Source organism: Stylophora pistillata, chromosome 8, assembly GCF_964205215.1.
Source record: "Stylophora pistillata chromosome 8, jaStyPist1.2, whole genome shotgun sequence".
Lineage (NCBI taxonomy): Eukaryota > Metazoa > Cnidaria > Anthozoa > Scleractinia > Pocilloporidae > Stylophora > Stylophora pistillata.
Window position 1 is genome coordinate 10,087,223 of NC_142526.1, and position 20,826 is coordinate 10,108,048.

Below are 20,826 nucleotides of genomic sequence, written 5' to 3' on the forward strand. Positions count from 1 at the left end.
TGTTCTACCACGTTCACCCTCATCTAGCCTACTTAACCCATGTTCTACCACGTTTACCCCCATCTACCCTTGTTTAGCCATGTTCTACGACGTTCACCCTCATGTACCATAGGTAACCCATGTTCTACTCCTTTTACCCTCATCTACCCTAGTTTAGCTTTGTTCTATCACGTTCACCCTCATCTACCCCAGGTAACCCATGTTCTACCCCCTTCTATTGCCATTTATCCTTGGTTAGCCATTTTTCTACCACGTTCACCCTCATCTACCCTAGGTAACCCATGTTCCTTATTTTGAAGCCGTGTTACACCTCGTAGGAATGATGGCTTATTACTTATCGAAGCCCAAAAAGTAATGGATTAAGAGGCGCATTGAAGAACAAGTCGACAGCCTATAAAGGTCACTTGGAATCTTGAAAAGGCCGAAGGGATCAGAATTACCATCGTCGACAGGAACTCTGCAAATACGTGGAACAAGGACAAATTTTTATTCGTTGCTTTTTGCAAGTGTAATCAAAGTTACAAATCTAACTGATGTTGAGCTATCTGCTGGAAACAGATATCTTATTAACCAAGCGCGAGGGCCCTACTGGGAGAATATCGGACCGAGGTCTTGAGAGTACGGACCAAGCGTAGCGAGGTCCGTACAAAATAGACCGAGGAATGATATTCTTCCAGTACGTTCCCGAGCAAGCTTGGTTAATACGAGATTTATTATATGACTGAAGTTCGAAGGGACACAAGTGCGGTATCATTAGGTACCATTCGAGAAAATGCCCTTCCAATACTGAGAGAATATTTACCGGCAATACAGCATTTTCATTGTTTGATTTTAGTTATTGGCCCTCTGACTGCCCGAGTCTTGTAATAAATTTCCTTATTATACACTTTTGTAATTAGTTCAAAAGCATCATGACAAAAGCCCTTTAATCTTTCATCTGGATAAGCTGCACAGATAGCTGCCAAGTTGACGCACAAACCAAAAAACAATTCAGTGTACGCTCGTCTCAATTCGGGCTTACATAATAAGTGCTGTGCTCGATTGATTTTTCCGCTACGATGCCTCTATCTGCTACGTTCGGTTCATTTACAACCTTAAGAATGACCCCCTCGCACCACTTAAACTTTTGAAAATTGGGAAAAGAAGCGTTAAGTAGCGCTTCCAAAGTAGATTGAAAATCCCTTTACATATTCTTTCATTTTCCTCTGAATGGAAGGAGATAAAAGCCACGAGCAACCCTTCTAAAGCTGTACTTTATTCATACTGTTCCTATAGACTTAATGCTATCTTTTTCACCCTCTACATCTCCGTTGCTTCTTTCTCTCCAGCGTAACATCGCTCGTTTATCGTTTTATCTTGTAAAAAGTTCTTGAAGTAAAAATTTGCCTTGATTGTAATACGTTTCAGGTTTTGATGGACATTATAAGGGACTAGATATTCGATTGATTACGCACTTACAAAAGCATTGATTAATTTTTTTTCCGGGGAAAAGATGCCTACCTAAAGTGCATTAATTTCGCAAAAGTTTAGATAAGAAACCTCGGGAATGGTGACGGGGTTCTTAACGATAACAAAACTCCCACTTCGAGCATTTATGCAATTTACTTACCCAAGAGAGAAACGCCCCTGGTATCACGACGACTAAGTAAAGTTACAAAGTAAAGTAATGCAAGTTTTTATTATTAAAGTTACTGTTTCTAACTGAAGTCAATGGAAGAAGTCTTGGAGTGATATCCGTTAGGAAAAATCTAATCACCTAAAAGTATGACCTAACACAACAAAACTATTTAACTACGGGTCACTATTATAAGCCGGCCAGATCTTTTTTTCTTTTTTACAGAGGACATTTCGCCACCAATCAGAACTTTAAACCAGATCGATCATTTCTCAGGCGGTACTGTATGTTCTGGTAAAATGTTTTTAATTGTTACTAGTACAATATTTTGCAAAACGAAACGAAACGAAACCAGGCGAGATGTAACGAGATTAAAACTATAATGCAGATATATTTTCCAATAAGTGAAAGGTGACTTTCACGAGGATTTGGATTAATCTTCAATCAATGAGAAGGATTTTTATACATTTTGCAAAGCAATAAGATAAGAAGATTTACTATTTTTTGAAATCAACTATTTTCACCCTGCGGAGAAAACGTGACGCCTTTCATGTCACAAAAATACATTTAACCACGTCAAATCATTATTTTACCGAGGACTTTTGCCTTGGTTTTATTTCTTAAATCGTATCTAAGTAAATACGAAATGTACCATTTTCACCCTTCAATAACAATCTCTTTCTATTCAGGTCATACAAATACGTTCAAAAGTCACTATCCGGGGGCAAATATGCTATTTTAAAGAACATCAAAATTCCAAGGGGCAACTATCAGACCGATAAACCCTCTATTGTCTTTATTGTTCACCACCAAATTTTCTTCCTCGCGGTAATTGAAAAACAGCCAAAACCCACTACATGCGGATCACTCAAATATGTATTCATGCGTACAGCCTATCACAAATTTCATTAATTCGCAACTTTACATTGGCTAAATAATACGTTATACCTGTCAGAATTGAAAAATAATTGTTTTACCGATCTGCCTAACTTCGCGGCCGTCAAAGCATTCAAATTTTTTTCACTGATTTTCCGCGGGCTACGGACCGATAGTGTCTCTCCACGGATTAACACTATTGCTTCTCATTATCAATTTAAACCAGTACGAATCGGATAACATTTAGTGGTGAACTTTAATTCCCCTCAGCGGGTAGTAACGATGTTGCCATTCTCGTTTACACGATAGGTTTTAATTAAACGCAATATCGAATTAAGAAAGATCTTGGCCATCTCCACCTGCATTAACGTTCAGTATCTTCATTCCCTATCAACAACAACAACAACAACAACGACAATCATTACTTCTACTCTTGTATTTGTCAAGTTAAAAAACAATATTGAAAAAAAAAAGAGTATTGGCTATCTGGAATAACCATAGGGACTAGCGGAGCCAGGTACTCAGTAGACAACAACATTGAATGAAAATGAATTACTGATCAGCAACAACATTATAGCATCAAATACATATTATACAAAATAATTTTTTATCAAGGCCTATAAAGGTCTACAGAATTTAACAAACAAATAACTAAGAAGATAATTTAGGAAAAGACAGAATTGCAATCTAAGATGATATAAATACATATCTCTGATAATAATTCAAAACGAGATCGTATTGCACTGATTCCTTTAATTTTGAAAGACTCTTCACTCATAGACTTCCATACTGTAGGACCTTTACATCTTATATTGAACATGCCATAATTTGTTCTTGCTTCATGTAAAGTTTAAGTACCTGATAGCAATCTTTTTGCGAACTTTTTTCGCGGGAAGATCCTCAGCCGGAGTAAGCGCATCTCTTAACTTGTTCTTTCCCCTTCCTGAAGACAGGTTTGTGTCAGAAGGAAAAAAAAAGGAAACGGCGCATATGACATTTCACAACGTAGGTTTTGAAAGATTATACCGAAGTTCTAAAATCTTTTTTTACACGTTTTTTGCATACCTTTGCGCTCTTTCATCTTTGATACTTGCCTTCTATCAGTTGCTGAAGAAAAGAAGAACTATATCATGTAACAAAAAATCTACTTCCTGCTTCTCATACAACAGAATCATTAGGCAATGATGAAAATGCAAAACCGACCGGTAGTTGACATGTACGAGTGAAATTTCCAGCAAACGTTCCACATTTGCACACCCTCTATGCGTGACTAGATTATATACTCAATGAAAAATGAATCTAGTTATTTTTATCTTTTCGTATACTTTCTGCTTTTCAACCTCCACATTCTAACGACAAACTATTCTTCAGCAATGAATTAAACCATGAAGTTTCCATCCTCCATAGTTAAATACTATGGATTTTTACCTGAAACTTTTGAAGACATCGGGTTCCCCACTTTCTATAAACAGTGGACAAAAACATCATTTGGTCACATCGTTTGTGCAGATATGGACTTTGAGAACAGCGATGATTAAATTGCTTTGATCTCACCTCACAGCAAAGTTGTAAAAGAAATGGTTTCTTCCCCTTTTTTCCATGGAATTCGTTTTTCGATTTACAGTAATTTTATAATAACAAAGATGCACTCACGTTTCTTGCAGGATATAAAAACGTATAAAAAAGAGATTAGATCTCCCGGAACAGGACACGTATTTTATGGGTGTACCATAACAAAAAAGAATACCTTTTCTTTCTTTTCAGTATCACGCACAATTATCACGTCTGAAAAAGATTAAGAGATGTGTAACAATCAAAAGTATACATCATATAGAGATCGTGGAGCCAACGATAGATCTTCGCCAGTTTAATGGAGAACACCTTGCTTTGTGACCGTGTGAACATTATTATTGTTGCTTCTATATTTATGTTTAATATGGCTAATTTTAATTGAACAATCCATCAAATAATAAGGGGAGAAGGAGATCAAGTTCATCAAAATTCCTTTAAGAGTACTTTGCTCAGCATCTATTGATACATCACCTGAAGGAAAAGCTGACATAGCTAATAAGTGGCATGAAAAAACTACATCATTGTGAGGTTTATCGCATTACTTCAATCTCTCATTACTCAATAGCTAGATTTTTCGCTAGGTTTTTTCTGAAGTTTCAACGTGAGGAAGAACTTATAAAATGTTGTCATATTTAGACGATGCAGGTGTGCATGCTTTATAACCTTTACCATGGGGTTTTTAAGTGAGCTATTCATAACCCAAGGAATGTATGATTCTAGGGCACCCCGCACTGAATAAGAATATTGGAAAAAGCTTGCATAAAATAGATTCAAAACTTCATCCTGTGATTAAACAGATATCATACAAGTAACTTAACTGAAGGCAGGGAATACACTTGACGCTGAAAATTGTAACTTGCCTTGAATATCACTCGAGGAACTTGTCTCGCCTGTATCTGTTCCTGTTGGGGACTCAACTAGAAAAAGAAGCTTCTATAAGTATTCTTTCTTTCTTCATTTTACTTTTCAAACCCGCATTTTACTTTCAGTTGTATAACTTGCCCTGAAAATCGCTAGTTGAGCTTGTCTCGCCTTTATCTGTACCTGTTAAGGAATCAATTTAGAAAAAGGAGCGTCAATGAGTTATCTTTCTTCCTCTAGCGAATTTTTAATCCCAGGGTTATATTTCATCTGTTCGTTTAGTCAAAAGCTTCCTTTTGGATAGTTATTTAAACCAAATAAAACACTGCCCAGAAGACAATAAAAAACTTAAATTTTTGTGAAATTTTTTTAACGTACTTTCACTGATAACAAGTCTGGTTTAGTTGTTTTTATGGTAAAGTACTTGTACTTAGGTCATTAAATTCAATTGAGATGCACGTACTAGATGCGGTACTTGTAGTCAGTGATGAAAAAGCTGCAAAACAAGAAAATAAAGCAATGATTTGGCAAACCATAAATATCACAGAAGCGTAATGTACTTATGTACTTGTTGTGGTGTGTAGTCTTTAATAGTTTGGTCAAAGCAGTTTAATGAAAAGATTTTAAAAACATCAAAAAGGCCTTCAAGGTAACAATATTCTCTTAATGCAGTAAATGGTTTGAACCCGGGGGTAACATGTGAAGGTGTAGTCTGATCGTCCGGGTGAGTGTAGTCCTGAGAAGGACTGTTGTCGGTGGCAGTGACTGACGTTTCGACAACCTGTGCGGAAGTCATCATCAGAGTCAAGTGAGTGATTGTTGTCAGTAGATGACTTCCGCACAGGTTTTCGAAACGTCAGTCACTGCCACCGACAACAGCCTTCTCAGGACTACACTCACCCGGACGATCAGACTACACCTTCAAATATTCTCTTAAACCAGCAATAGTCTTCTCAAGAAAAAAAGGTGACAACCGATATAAACTGGTAGAAAAGGAACAACAGTTGCCGACAAGGGCATTTCTCTTTCAGTTCTTCAGGGTATGGATCCTTTGATTTGAAACATACCTGCATCGTCTATCACCCTTTAGATGAAAACAGAAAAGGTATAACTATATATTTTCAAATTGCAACGTTTTTTAAACGTGTGTATGTATTTTTTGATTCAAAAGAATGTATGACATTTTTGGACATTTTTAAGGGATGCACACTTCGTGCTACTGTATCGGTTGCAAAAATGTGTACGGTGCCAGTTCTCGCCCTACCTTAAAGCCGTCAGGGGTGAAGAGAAAAAGATCACTCGGAATCCATAAAAGGCTAAAATGATCAGAGTTCCTATCATCGACCGGAATGCCGCAAACATGCGGACCATGGACAAATTATGAGTCAGTTTTATTAGCAAGCGTAATAAAAGTTATAAATATAACAGATGTTGAACCATCTCCGGAAAACATTTCATCGATATACAATTTTGTAATTAGGTCAAATTTATCAGGGCAAAAGCCCATTCATCTGTTATCAAAAACAGCTGCGCAGATAACTGCCAAGTTGACGCACATGGTAGAACATGGCACGTGGTAGAACATGGCTAAACAAGGGTAGATGGGGGTAAACGTGGTAGAACATGGGTTAACTAGGGTAGATGATGGTGAAAAGGGTACAACAGGGGTTACCTAGGGTAGATGAGGGTGAACGTGGTAGAACATGGCTAAACAAGGGTAGATGGGGATCAACGTGGGAGAATATGGGTTAACTAGAGTAAATGAGGGTGAACGTGGTAGAACATGGCTAAAAAAGGATAGATGTGGGTAAGCGTGGTAGAACATGGGTTAACTAGCGTAGATGATGGTGAAAGGGGTAGAACAGGGGTTACCTAAGGTAGATGAGGGTGAACGTGGTAGAACATGGGTTACCTAGGGTAGATGGGGGTAAACGTGGTAGAACATGGGTTAACTAGGGTAGATGAGGGTGAACGTGGTAGAACATGGCTAAACTAGGGTAGATGGGGGTAAACGTGGGAGAACATGGCTTAACTAGGGTAGATGAGGGTGAACGTGGTAGAACATGGCTAAACAAGGGTAGATGGGGGTAAACGTGGTAGAACATGGGTTAACTAGCGTAGATGATGGTGAAAGGGGTAGAACAGGGGTTACCTAGAGTAGATGAGGGTGAACGTGGTAGAACATGGGTTCACTAGGGTAGATGGGGGCAAACGTGGGAGAACATGGGTTAACTAGGGTAGATGAGGGTGAACGTGGTAGAACATGGCTAAACAAGGGTAAATGGGGGTAAATGTGGTAGAACATGGGTTACCTATGGTACATCGGGGTGAACGTGGTAGAACATAGGTTAACTAGGGTAGATGAGGGTGAACGTGGTAGAACAGGGGTTACCTAGGGTAGATGAGGGTGAACGTGGTAGAACATGGCTAAACTAGGGCAGATGGGGGTAAACGTGGGAGAACATGGCTTAACTAGGGTAGACGGGGGTAAACGTGGTAGGACATGGGTTAACTAGGGTAGATGAGGGTGAACGTGGTAGGACATGGCTAAACAAGGGTAAATGGGGGTAAATGTGGTAGAACATGGGTTACCTATGGTACATCGGGGTGAACGTGGTAGAACATAGGTTAACTAGGGTAGATGAGGGTGAACGTGGTAGAACAGGGGTTACCTAGGGTAGATGAGGGTGAACGTGGTAGAACATGGCTAAACTAGGGCAGATGGGGGTAAACGTGGGAGAACATGGCTTAACTAGGGTAGACGGGGGTAAACGTGGTAGGACATGGGTTAACTAGGGTAGATGAGGGTGAACGTGGTAGAACATGGCTAAACAAGGGTAAATGTGGTAGAACATGGGTTACCTATGGTACATCGGGGTGAACGTGGTAGAACATAGGTTAACTAGGGTAGATGAGGGTGAACGTGGTAGAACAGGGGTTACCTAGGGTAGATGAGGGTGAACGTGGTAGAACATGGCTAAACAAGGGAAAATGGGGGTAAACGTGGAAGAACATGGGTTAACTAGGGTAGATGAGGGTAAACGTGGTAGAACATGGGTTAACTAGCGTAGATGAGGGTGAACGTGGTAGAACAGGGGTTACCTAGGGTAGATGAGGGTGAACGTGGTAGAACATGGGTAAACTAGGATAAATGTGGCAGAACATGGGTTAACTAAGGTAGATGGGGGTAAACGTGGGAGAACATGGGTTAACTACGATAGATGAGGATGAAGGTGGTAGAATATGGCTAAACGAGGGTAGTTGGGGTAAACATGGTAGAACATGGGTTAACTAGGGTACAAGAAGGTGAACGTGATGGAACATGGCGAAACAAGGGTAGTCATTTACGACATTGTTAATATGACTCTCGAAGTTCCTGAAGACAAGTTGTCATGCGCCTCCGAACTTATTCTTTCTTTCTCTTTCTTTCTCCTCGGGCCCCGGAGGCCTCTCGTTTTGTTTTTTTTTTTTTTTATTAAAGATGCCCAAACATTTTCTGTCTCGTTTGTTTGTGTGTTGCGAGAGGGGTGTGGCAGGGGATAATTTGGTGCTTATTCTAGTAAATACAGTAATCAGATACTAGTTGGCACCTTGGTATGTGCCATGAATTATCAGAGTATAAATTGTTCTGATGCTGTTGATTAGTAAGGACCTTAAACTTAACAATGGGCAGAAAATCTTCAGAGTCCTCCTTCTAATGATATTACCACGATCACTGGCATATATGAACATAAAACTTACTCCTTAAAACTTGTAAATGTGCCTTAATTGTTATAAACTGGAGCATGTAAAAATTTTCTTGACACTAAATGATTATCATTTGCGAGAAGTAAACTTTAAAAAACATGTGAGATACCCACCTGGATTCTGCTTGACAGATGCACTCTGTTTCCACCAATCAATGCTGTGTTTTCCCATTAAACCATACAGCTTGGTAACCCCTTCAATACCATGCTGTACAGCCTCAGAGACAACCCTGTTCATCAGGTCTATATAACGGACTTCTGTTTCTCCCAGAAACGTTTCAGATTGTGAGTACACGCGTACTTTCACAATTCCAGGCTGGTGAGCAGCTGAAGTGAACACAATACAGAAATCAAAGGAGTTGTAAATCTGCATGTCAAGAATAAGACTAGTCCTATGCATAAGTCTTTATAAGTCTATGACAAGTCTTTAAGCATTTATTTATTCATTAATATTTTTGGTGGTTGGTTTTTTTTTTAAGACTTGACATGGCTTGCATCACTTGCGTGGGGGAATGGCCTCCAAAGGAAAACCTTTAAAATTTCCTTTTATATCTAATTGCAACCAAATTGTGAGGATCAAATTGCAAATAACAATCACTGGCACAATTTAAATAAAATTTCATTCATACAGCTGTATATGACTAGTAAAAGTATGGATTCAGCTCTTTTTCAACTATAGTAGGGTAGATGCTACAGACGGTCTAGAGAGGCAGTTAGTAATCTCCTCAATAGCAAGGAGGTCACCATGGAAATTAAGCAATAGCCCACCTCAAGGCACCAGTTAACATGATACCAAAATACTGGTGTGTGGAATTGACACAATACCAGGGGAACAGAACAAGTAAAGCAGGTAAGAAACCAATCAAAAGCACACAGCAATAAAGCTGAAAATCTCCTTCCAGCTCGCCACATTTCATTGACGAAATTGCTGTACTGACTTGGTTTGAACCTTACCTTATAAAATTTTGTCCTCTTTTTTCCAATAACATACTTGTAATATTCAATCTATACCAATTTTCATACATTACAATTTACTTAATATAGAGATCCCACATGTTGAAGTGAATGTGACATGGTCTTTTGAACACAACTTTAAACATCCAACTTAAACTACAGACTGAGGCTGTTACATTTTTTATCTCATTCCTAAAACTTGAATTTTGCAAATACTTGCCAGAAATTATCCCAGTGAGGTTTAGAGTGTTTAATTTCTTCAACTCTACACGATGTTCTCCAAAATAAGCATAATTGATGTCTTCTAGCAGCACACCCCCCAATGCAATAAGGAATTCTGTTCCACCCTGCCTGGATGTAACACGGAAGGTTATCAGAAAGTCTAGTTCAACTGTGTGGTGGCAATATCATTAGAGCTTCCTCAGATGATATTACAAAATTATTAAAATGCAAACCAAAGGGTCTGCAGGTTACTTTCAATATCGTAAAGAAAAGGTTGAGAAAAAAAAAGACTAAAACTAACTTCCAAAGCGCTTGATGAAGGGATCATCTTCTGCACCACTGTAATGAAACAATTATACATATTATTATCATAATATCACTGCCACCAAAATTGCATGAATTTCATTCACAGGGTCGCCACTGATCAGGTATGCAAAAGTTGCCAAACCTTGCCTTTCCTCAATAAAAATGATCTAAAACGATTTTGGTTTATTACGAACCAACATAATGACAAGCTCCCCGCTGGCTCGTTGGCTCAGTTAGTAGAGCCCATACTGCACTGGTATTGCAGAAGTCATAGGTTCAAATCCTGTACAGGCCTGAATTTTTCTCAGGCCTTACTTTCACCAATGCTAAGTAGCCTTCATTACTGAAAAGATCCCTTTTATATTCCTTCCTTGCCTTTTCTCTTTCTCTCGAAAGAAACTCTTTGGGGCTGCGTCGGTGGAGTAACGAAATAATTTGGATATATCAACAAAGTTGAAATGGTAAATTGGCAACCGTAACGATTACAAAAGCTGACGTTTCGAGCGTTAGCCCTTCCTCGGAGCGAATAGAGGAATTGTGGGTTGTGTGTGCTTTTAAAGGCAGAAAATGGAGCTACGTTATTGGTGGGAACATGGCAACGAGAAAAACATGAATAAATTAGTGGAATGAAAAGCGTTCGTTGATCCCTGTGGGATTTAGACTGCCGGTTTGAAAGATGAGCTTTTGTTCAAGATTTTTACGGCTTTCCGTGCTACCCAAGTGCAAGGAAAGACCGCAGAATGCCATATGTTACTTGAATGATTAGGTAAATCTAAATCCCACAGGGATCAACGGACGCTTTTCATTCCACTAATTTATTCATGTTTTTCTCATTGCCATGTTTCCACCAATAACGTGGCCTCATTTTCTGCCTTTAAAAGCACACACAACCCACAACGTCAGCTTTAATTTGTAATCGTTACGGTGGCCAATTTACCATTTCAACTTTGTTGATATATCCAAATTATTTCTTTTGGAAACAACTGGTAGTTGTTTCTAACCGTTTGACTTTAAGAGCTCCTACAAGCATCATTTGATGATGAAAACTAAAGATGAGCATACAGTTTACATGTTCTTCACTGTTGATAGCCTCAGCACTTTCCTGTCTTGAATCACCTGCAAATATTAGAGTGAAACTGGTTAGAGACAGGCACTGAATGGCGTATGTAGTACTAGATTGTTGGAACATCAATTGAAAACAAAAGCTTACAGCTTTCTGGTACAGCATTGCTGTTTTCTTCCTCATTTTCCAGTATTGAATGAGCTATTCCATTTGGAATAAAATCTAAAAAAAATTAATTGACATGAATTTAAGAACATGTTTTATGACAAGTATTTCCTTAGAATACTAATAAAACAAACAAACCAACATGTTGCCTGATCAACCCGACGAAATCCGAAATAGGCAAAGTGAGCAAAGAGATCCTCAACCGCATCAACACCAACATCGCGAGAAAAAGCAACTTCAACCTATGGAAAAACACCTCAGCCGTTATCAACTGGTTTCGATCTATAGACAACAAATACAACTCTAACTTCATCTGCTTCGACATAGAAGAATTCTACCCATCCATCAGCCTAGACCTCCTAAACAAAGCACTCAACTTCGCATCTGATTTTGACAACATCACCACCGACGAAAGGAACATTATTATTCATGCCAAAAGCTCGATTTTAATCCACAAACAGCAACCCTGGCAAAAAAAAAGGCAACACCACATTTGACGTAACCATGGGCAGCTTCGATGGCGCCGAAACCTGTGAACTTGTCGGAAACTTCCTCCTGTCCCAGCTACAGAATCTCAACATAAACATTGGTCTATACCGAGATGACGGACTTGCCACAACCGACGCCACACCCAGGGACACTGAAAATATCAAAAAAGAGATATGCCGCATTTTTAACGCTAACGGACTCCACATCACCATATAAGCCAACAAACAAGTAATCAACTTCCTGGACGTCACATTTAACCTCAGCCAAAACACCTACCAGCCATATACCAAACCCAATACCACACTACAATACGTCCACCGCGAAAGCAACCATCCACCGTCCACCACGAAAAACATCCCCGCCGGCATCAACAGACACTTATCATCCCTCTCATCCGACAAAACCTCCTTCGACCAAGCCGCTCCTGCCTACCAGAAAGCATTAAACACCAGTGGTTACAGCTACACACTGCACTACGAACCAACGCACACACAAAGTCGTAAGAACCACCAACGCAACAACATCCTCTGGTACAACCCGCCTTTTACCCAGAACACCAGCACTAACATCGGACATAAATTCCTCGCACTGATTGAGAAACACTTCCCCAAAGATCATAAGCTCCGCACAATTTTCAACAGAAACACAATCAAAATTAGTTACAGCTGCATGGACAACACAAAACAAATCATCGACAACCACAACAAAAGAATCCTCACCTCCCACGTAAAGACTAACGCCACCACAACAACCGACACCTCTACCGCAAACAACAACAAGAAATGAAACTGCCGACAGAAAAACTCATGCCCTCTAGACGGAAACTGCCTCCAACAATCCGTCATATACAAAGCTACTTTTACGCGTAAAGACAACAGCACGACAGACACATACATCGGGCTCACTGCAAGCAACTTTAAGTCGCGCTACAACAACCACACCTCATCATTCCGACCACATGCAGCCCAAGCCCACTACTAGAAAAGTGGATGTGACTCTTACCATGTTGCGTAACGTTTTATATTTATAAAGGTTTGTATGGGATGTTATCGGTTTGCCTTAATGGGGTTAAACGTGGGGTAAACTTGGGAGAACATAGCTTAACTAGGGTAGATGAGGGTGAACGTGGTAGAACATGGCTAAACAAGGGAAAATGGGGGTAAACGTGGAAGAACATGGGTTAACTAGGGTAGATGAGGGTAAACGTGGTAGAACATGGGTTAACTAGCGTAGATGAGGGTGAACGTGGTAGAATAGGGGTTACCTAGGGTAGATGAGGGTGAACGTGGTAGAACATGGGTAAACTAGGATAAATGTGGTAGAACATGGGTTAACTAAGGTAGATGGGGGTAAACGTGGGAGAACATGGGTTAACTACGATAGATGAGGATGAAGGTGGTAGAATATGGCTAAACGAGGGTAGTTGGGGTAATCATGGTAGAACATGGGTTAACTAGGGTACAAGAGGGTGAACGTGACGTAACATGGCGAAACAAGGGTAGTCATTTACGACATTGTTAATATGACTCTCGAAGTTCCTGAAGACAAGTTGTCATGCGCCTCCGAACTTATTCTTTCTTTCTCTTTCTTTCTCCTCGGGCACCGGAGGCCTCTCGTTTTTTTTTTTTTTTTATTTTTTTATTAAAGATGCCCAAACATTTTCTGTCTCGTTTGTTTGTGTGTTGCGAGAGGGGTGTGGCAGGGGATAATTTGGTGCTTATTCTAGTAAATACAGTAATCAGATACTAGTTGGCACCTTGGTATGTGCCATGAATTATCAGAGTATAAATTGTTCTGATGCTGTTGATTAGTAAGGACCTTAAACTTAACAATGGGCAGAAAATCTTCAGAGTCCTCCTTCTAATGATATTACCACGATCACTGGCATATATGAACATAAAACTTACTCCTTAAAACTTGTAAATGTGCCTTAATTGTTATAAACTGGAGCATGTAAAAATTTTCTTGACACTAAATGATTATCATTTGCGAGAAGTAAACTTTAAAAAACAGGTGAGATACCCACCTGGATTCTGCTTGACAGATGCACTCTGTTTCCACCAATCAATGCTGTGTTTTCCCATTAAACCATACAGCTTGGTAACCCCTTCAATACCATGCTGTACAGCCTCAGAGACAACCCTGTTCATCAGGTCTATATAACGGACTTCTGTTTCTCCCAGAAACGCTTCGGATTGTGAGTACACGCGTACTTTCACAATTCCAGGCTGGTGAGCAGCTGAAGTGAACACAATACAGAAATCAAAGGAGTTGTAAATCTGCATGTCAAGAATAAGACTAGTCCTATGCATAAGTCTTTATAAGTCTATGACAAGTCTTTAAGCATTTATTTATTCATTAATATTTTTGGTGGTTGGTTTTTTTTTTAAGACTTGACATGGCTTGCATCACTTGCGTGGGGGAATGGCCTCCAAAGGAAAACCTTTAAAATTTCCTTTTATATCTAATTGCAACCAAATTGTGAGGATCAAATTGCAATCACTGGCACAATTTAAATAAAATTTCCTTCATACGGCTGTATATGACTAGTAAAAGTATGGATTCAGCTCTTTTTCAACTATAGTAGGGTAGATGCTACAGACGGTCTAGAGAGGCAGTTAGTAATCTCCTCAATAGCAAGGAGGTCACCATGGAAATTAAGCAATAGCCCACCTCAAGGCACCAGTTAACATGATACCAAAATACTGGTGTGTGGAATTGACACAATACCAGGGGAACAGAACAAGTAAAGCAGGTAAGAAACCAATCAAAAGCACACAGCAATAAAGCTGAAAATCTCCTTCCAGCTCGCCACATTTCATTGACGAAATTGCTGTACTGACTTGGTTTGAACCTTACCTTATAAAATTTTGTCCTCTTTTTTCCAATAACATACTTGTAATATTCAATCTATACCAATTTTCATACATTACAATTTACTTAATATAGAGATCCCACATGTTAAAGTGAATGTGACATGGTCTTTTGAACACAACTTTAAACATCCAACTTAAACTACAGACTGAGGCTGTTACATTTTTTATCTCATTCCTAAAACTTGAATTTTGCAAATACTTGCCAGGAATTATCCCAGTGAGGTTTAGAGTGTTTAATTTCTTCAACTCTACACGATGTTCTCCAAAATAAGCATAATTGATGTCTTCTAGCAGCACACCCCCCAATGCAATAAGGAATTCTGTTCCACCCTGCCTGGATGTAACACGGAAGGTTATCAGAAAGTCTAGTTCAACTGTGTGGTGGCAATATCATTAGAGCTTCCTCAGATGATATTACAAAATTATTAAAATGCAAACCAAAGGGTCTGCAGGTTACTTTCAATATCGTAAAGAAAAGGTTGAGAAAAAAAAAGACTAAAACTAACTTCCAAAGCGCTTGATGAAGGGATCATCTTCTGCACCACTGTAATGAAACAATTATACATATTATTATCATAATATCACTGCCACCAAAATTGCATGAATTTCATTCACAGGGTTGCCACTGATCGGGTATGCAAAAGTTGCCAAACCTTGCCTTTCCTCAATAAAAATGATCTAAAACGATTTTGGTTTATTACGAACCAACATAATGACAAGCTCCCCGCTGGCTCGTTGGCTCAGTTAGTAGAGCCCATACTGCACTGGTATTGCAGAAGTCATAGGTTCAAATCCTGTACAGGCCTGAATTTTTCTCAGGCCTTACTTTCACCAATGCTAAGTAGCCTTCATTACTGAAAAGATCCCTTTTATATTCCTTCCTTGCCTTTTCTCTTTCTCTCGAAAGAAACTCTTTGGGGCTGCGTCGGTGGAGTAACGAAATAATTTGGATATATCAACAAAGTTGAAATGGTAAATTGGCAACCGTAACGATTACAAAAGCTGACGTTTCGAGCGTTAGCCCTTCCTCGGAGCGAATAGAGGAATTGTGGGTTGTGTGTGCTTTTAAAGGCAGAAAATGGAGCTACGTTATTGGTGGGAACATGGCAACGAGAAAAACATGAATAAATTAGTGGAATGAAAAGCGTTCGTTGATCCCTGTGGGATTTAGACTGCCGGTTTGAAAGATGAGCTTTTGTTCAAGATTTTTACGGCTTTCCGTGCTACCCAAGTGCAAGGAAAGACCGCAGAATGCCATATGTTACTTGAATGATTAGGTAAATCTAAATCCCACAGGGATCAACGGACGCTTTTCATTCCACTAATTTATTCATGTTTTTCTCATTGCCATGTTTCCACCAATAACGTGGCCCCATTTTCTGCCTTTAAAAGCACACACAACCCACAACGTCAGCTTTAATTTGTAATCGTTACGGTGGCCAATTTACCATTTCAACTTTGTTGATATATCCAAATTATTTCTTTTGGAAACAACTGGTAGTTGTTTCTAACCGTTTGACTTTAAGAGCTCCTACAAGCATCATTTGATGATGAAAACTAAAGATGAGCATACAGTTTACATGTTCTTCACTGTTGATAGCCTCAGCACTTTCCTGTCTTGAATCACCTGCAAATATTAGAGTGAAACTGGTTAGAGACAGGCACTGAATGGCGTATGTAGTACTAGATTGTTGGAACATCAATTGAAAACAAAAGCTTACAGCTTTCTGGTACAGCATTGCTGTTTTCTTCCTCATTTTCCAATATTGAATGAGCTATTCCATTTGGAATAAAATCTAAAAAAAATTAATTGACATGAATTTAAGAACATGTTTTATGACAAGTATTTCCTTAGAATACTAATAAAACAAACAAACCAACATGCTGCCTGATCAACCCGACGAAATCCGAAATAGGCAAAGTGAGCAAAGAGATCCTCAACCGCATCAACACCAACATCGCGAGAAAAAGCAACTTCAACCTATGGAAAAACACCTCAGCCGTTATCAACTGGTTTCGATCTATAGACAACAAATACAACTCTAACTTCATCTGCTTCGACATAGAAGAATTCTACCCATCCATCAGCCTAGACCTCCTAAACAAAGCACTCAACTTCGCATCTGATTTTGACAACATCACCACCGACGAAAGGAACATTATTATTCATGCCAAAAGCTCGATTTTAATCCACAAACAGCAACCCTGGCAAAAAAAAAGGCAACACCACATTTGACGTAACCATGGGCAGCTTCGATGGCGCCGAAACCTGTGAACTTGTCGGAAACTTCCTCCTGTCCCAGCTACAGAATCTCAACATAAACATTGGTCTATACCGAGATGACGGACTTGCCACAACCGACGCCACACCCAGGGACACTGAAAATATCAAAAAAGAGATATGCCGCATTTTTAACGCTAACGGACTCCACATCACCATATAAGCCAACAAACAAGTAATCAACTTCCTGGACGTCACATTTAACCTCAGCCAAAACACCTACCAGCCATATACCAAACCCAATACCACACTACAATACGTCCACCGCGAAAGCAACCATCCACCGTCCACCACGAAAAACATCCCCGCCGGCATCAACAGACACTTATCATCCCTCTCATCCGACAAAACCTCCTTCGACCAAGCCGCTCCTGCCTACCAGAAAGCATTAAACACCAGTGGTTACAGCTACACACTGCACTACGAACCAACGCACACACAAAGTCGTAAGAACCACCAACGCAACAACATCCTCTGGTACAACCCGCCTTTTACCCAGAACACCAGCACTAACATCGGACATAAATTCCTCGCACTGATTGAGAAACACTTCCCCAAAGATCATAAGCTCCGCACAATTTTCAACAGAAACACAATCAAAATTAGTTACAGCTGCATGGACAATACAAAACAAATCATCGACAACCACAACAAAAGAATCCTCACCTCCCACGTAAAGACTAACGCCACCACAACAACCGACACCTCTACCGCAAACAACAACAAGAAATGAAACTGCCGACAGAAAAACTCATGCCCTCTAGACGGAAACTGCCTCCAACAATCCGTCATATACCAAGCTACTATTACGCGTAAAGACAACAGCACGACAGACACATACATCGGGCTCACTGCAAGCAACTTTAAGTCGCGTTACAACAACCACACCTCATCATTCCGACCACAGGCAGCCCAAGCTCACTACTAGAAAAGCGGACGTGACTCTTACCGTGTTGCGTAACGTTTTATATTTATAAAGGTTTGTATGGGATGTTATCGGTTTGCCTTAAAAGAGAGAAAAAAATGTCTTGTTTTGAGATAAAATGGGCTTACCTTATTGCCTTGTTTTTTTCTTTGTTGATTCCGAGCGTCTCAGGCCATTTTGAAGCGTTTTCGGCGAGTTAGCGCTATGTTAGTTGAACACCAACATAGCGCTAACTCGCCGAAAACGCTTCAAAATGGCCTGAGACGCTCGGAATCAACAAAGAAAACAACAAGGCAATAAGGTAAGCCCATTTTATCTCAAAACAAGACATTTTTTTCTCTCTTTTAAGGCAAACCGATAACATCCCATACAAACCTTTATAAATATAAAACGTTACGCAACACGGTAAGAGTCACGTCCGCTTTTCTAGTAGTGAGCTTGGGCTGCCTGCGTTCCGACACGCAAAACACCGCAACTCCACCGAACTCAGCAAACACATCTGGACAACAACATCAATTATTCCTTCACCTGGCGCATCCTATCTTTCCACCTGCCCTACAACAGCTCAAGCAAACGATGCAACCTATGCCTTAAGGGGAAATTCCTAATCATCTGCCACCCAGACCTATCAACACTCAACAAGCGTAACGAACTCGTCTCTTCGCACCGATACAGAAACAAAGCACTCTTACGCAACAGCTGACTTGACACTTTTCACACTGCATAAACCATGTTAATTAGCAATTAGTGTAATATATAAGCGATGGTATCGCATTATTCTGCCATTAAAATCCCCTGATGAGTGGGCAACCACAAAACAGGTCTGTAGGGATGCATATGTAGTTGTTTTTTTCCGACTACCACATATTATATATATATATATATATAGTTTATGGTGGTTATGCTTTAAATTGAGTGTTAAATAATTTTTAAGCAAAGGACATCCCAATGGTCTACTGTATGCTCTAGGAAATTGTACAGTTCAAAGCTTGTAAAGGAGTTTTGAAACATGGGATTTAATAAAAGCCACTTCTACAACAATGGATTTTCAGTTTCTGTTATGATTACTGTCATATCTAAACACATGACAGTCAATTAGCCACATTAGATTCAGGACACTTGCTTGGTTTCTGTTGTGAGAGTTTCAACAGACTTAAATCTTGACTACTTCCAAAAAAAAAAGAAATTAGTGAAATTAGTAACTTACTCCATTCTCGAGAGCTGGTTTGGTTGTTCCCCCCACTCTCTGCAACAGGGAAAGCTACAGAAATTGGAATAAAACAGATTAGTACCATGAAACCAAATAATGGTTGTAAGAAGAAATGTGTAATTTGCATGTCAATAGTTGACAAAGACCAAAAAGCAGCAGTAAATCCCCATCTATTGAAGGAGACGATGTAAACGGGCACTAGAAATATGGTTGTAGTGAAAATAAAGACCGGTACGCCAAGAGCTATTAAGACCCCAAAAAACAAAGACCTGTAAATGAAGACCGAAAAACCAAGACCCCTTTATATTCTATGTTGAACATGATCTTTTTTGGTTTCTCGTCAGCTCAAGTTTAATTCATTTTGAATGCATTAAAGCATGCAATAAAACATCAGTTTTATTTAAAAAGAGCCTAAAAACAAAGACCCAAAAACAAAGATCCCTAATTTTCAAAATAACATGCCAACTTTGAAAAGAGCAAGCTCTCCAGCTCGACCTCCAGATTAGTCCAAGATTGTGGCTGGCAAAAAATTTTCATTCACCAAGTTTGAAATCTTGGACAATATAAATAACTTCTGAATGAAGTTGTGATGTGTTCTCCATGGTGTTTGTGTGTGATTGCCAACACAGATTTCAAATTTTCAGGATTTATCTATAAAGCTCTGTTGAAGCTCTTTTGAAACTTCTATGAAAAAAAAATTGTTGCTAGTATAAATTGTGTTTCAGTTTGTAAAAATGCTACAAAGTAGTTGAAATCTTTTTATAGGCTTGTTCCATATTTAAGTGTGGAATTTTGAACGATCACCTTCGATCTTGTTTACCAGAATTTGGACGATCTAAAGCAGATCATAATCAATGATATGAATGATTGAGCTTTACTTTGATCTACAATGTATTTTCCTCCAGTTTTTGTTTGACACTGATTCAGCTGGGAAAAGTCTTGCAAAGCCTTCAATTCTGTCTTTTAAAAAAACCTGAAATACATTGCCCATGTAACTACACCTCCTAACTCTGCCCAAAAAAACAGATTTTGTTGTGATCTAACAAGCCATATACTTTACAAGTTCTGGGTGGAATAGGTCAACAGTGAGAGGGCTTGCCTCTCAAAGTTATAATATGTTCAATTCCCAAACAAGATGTCATAAGTAGAGTAGGTTTGTTCTTTGGTTTGGACCTTGTTGCTGTTGTTAAACCAATCATTAATTGTATTCTTTATCAATAACTGGTCTGTCTTAATTAACTTACTAGGAGTGACTGTCAAAGATGAGTGACAAAGATATTTACTGAACAACATCTCTTCAAGAGATGGCGCCTCTACCATGTCCCGCTTTATAGGGTAAAAGAGCTAAAAGACAAACACGGAAAGAAAATTTAAAACCATAATACTAAGCCTTCTAAAAAGTGTAATCCTTTTAGAATATAACTGTATGCCTTTCTTGAGTTTTTGCTTGTGAAAAGGCATTAAAGTTATACTGAGTTCATTCAATTTCATAAATGTAACCACAAGCCACATGAGTCGGTCACAGTCTTAAACCTATATTAACTCAAGTAAACCAGACAAATTAATAAAATAATGCTTTAAATGTTGTAATATGCCATTACCACATGTACCTGTACATCATAATCTTCTCTGTTGTTGACAAGGAGTGGACCTCCTGAAGTTAAT

General features: G+C 39.2%; 2 protein-coding genes and 1 long non-coding RNA gene across 6 annotated transcripts; all 3 read right to left on the reverse strand.

Annotated features, from left to right (window-relative positions):
* Positions 1–1,659: 1,659 nt before the first annotated feature.
* Positions 1,660–9,058, reverse strand: LOC148724904 (uncharacterized). Of its 4 annotated transcripts, XM_088731254.1 has the most exons (9): positions 8,785–9,058; positions 5,388–5,420; positions 5,066–5,107; positions 4,924–4,980; positions 4,239–4,276; positions 3,920–3,953; positions 3,557–3,598; positions 3,350–3,434; positions 1,660–2,878 (listed from the first exon to the last, which is right to left on the reverse strand). In XM_088731254.1, the coding sequence occupies exons 1-9, from the start codon at positions 9,041–9,043 to the stop codon at positions 2,872–2,874; spliced, it is 597 nt and encodes a 198-aa protein (XP_088587380.1). In that variant the 5' UTR covers positions 9,044–9,058; the 3' UTR covers positions 1,660–2,871. The 4 variants fall into 4 exon arrangements, with proteins under 4 accessions (XP_088587380.1, XP_088587381.1, XP_088587383.1 ...); XM_088731255.1 differs by lacking the exon at positions 5,066–5,107; XM_088731257.1 differs by lacking the exon at positions 3,350–3,434 and having other exon boundaries at positions 3,586–3,598.
* Positions 9,059–9,701: 643 nt separating this feature from the next.
* Positions 9,702–17,256, reverse strand: LOC148724905 (uncharacterized). Its single transcript, XM_088731407.1, has 10 exons — positions 17,250–17,256; positions 16,467–16,541; positions 16,319–16,372; positions 15,252–15,289; positions 14,949–15,075; positions 13,896–14,108; positions 11,363–11,437; positions 11,215–11,268; positions 10,148–10,185; positions 9,702–9,971 (listed from the first exon to the last, which is right to left on the reverse strand). The coding sequence occupies exons 1-10, from the start codon at positions 17,254–17,256 to the stop codon at positions 9,702–9,704; spliced, it is 951 nt and encodes a 316-aa protein (XP_088587533.1).
* Positions 17,257–18,248: 992 nt separating this feature from the next.
* Positions 18,249–20,806, reverse strand: LOC148724906 (uncharacterized). The gene is made up of 3 exons (XR_015991029.1): positions 20,772–20,806; positions 20,406–20,505; positions 18,249–19,212 (listed from the first exon to the last, which is right to left on the reverse strand). It is a non-coding gene; the product is annotated as an uncharacterized LOC148724906 (long non-coding RNA).
* Between the last annotated feature and the right edge of the window lie 20 nt (positions 20,807–20,826).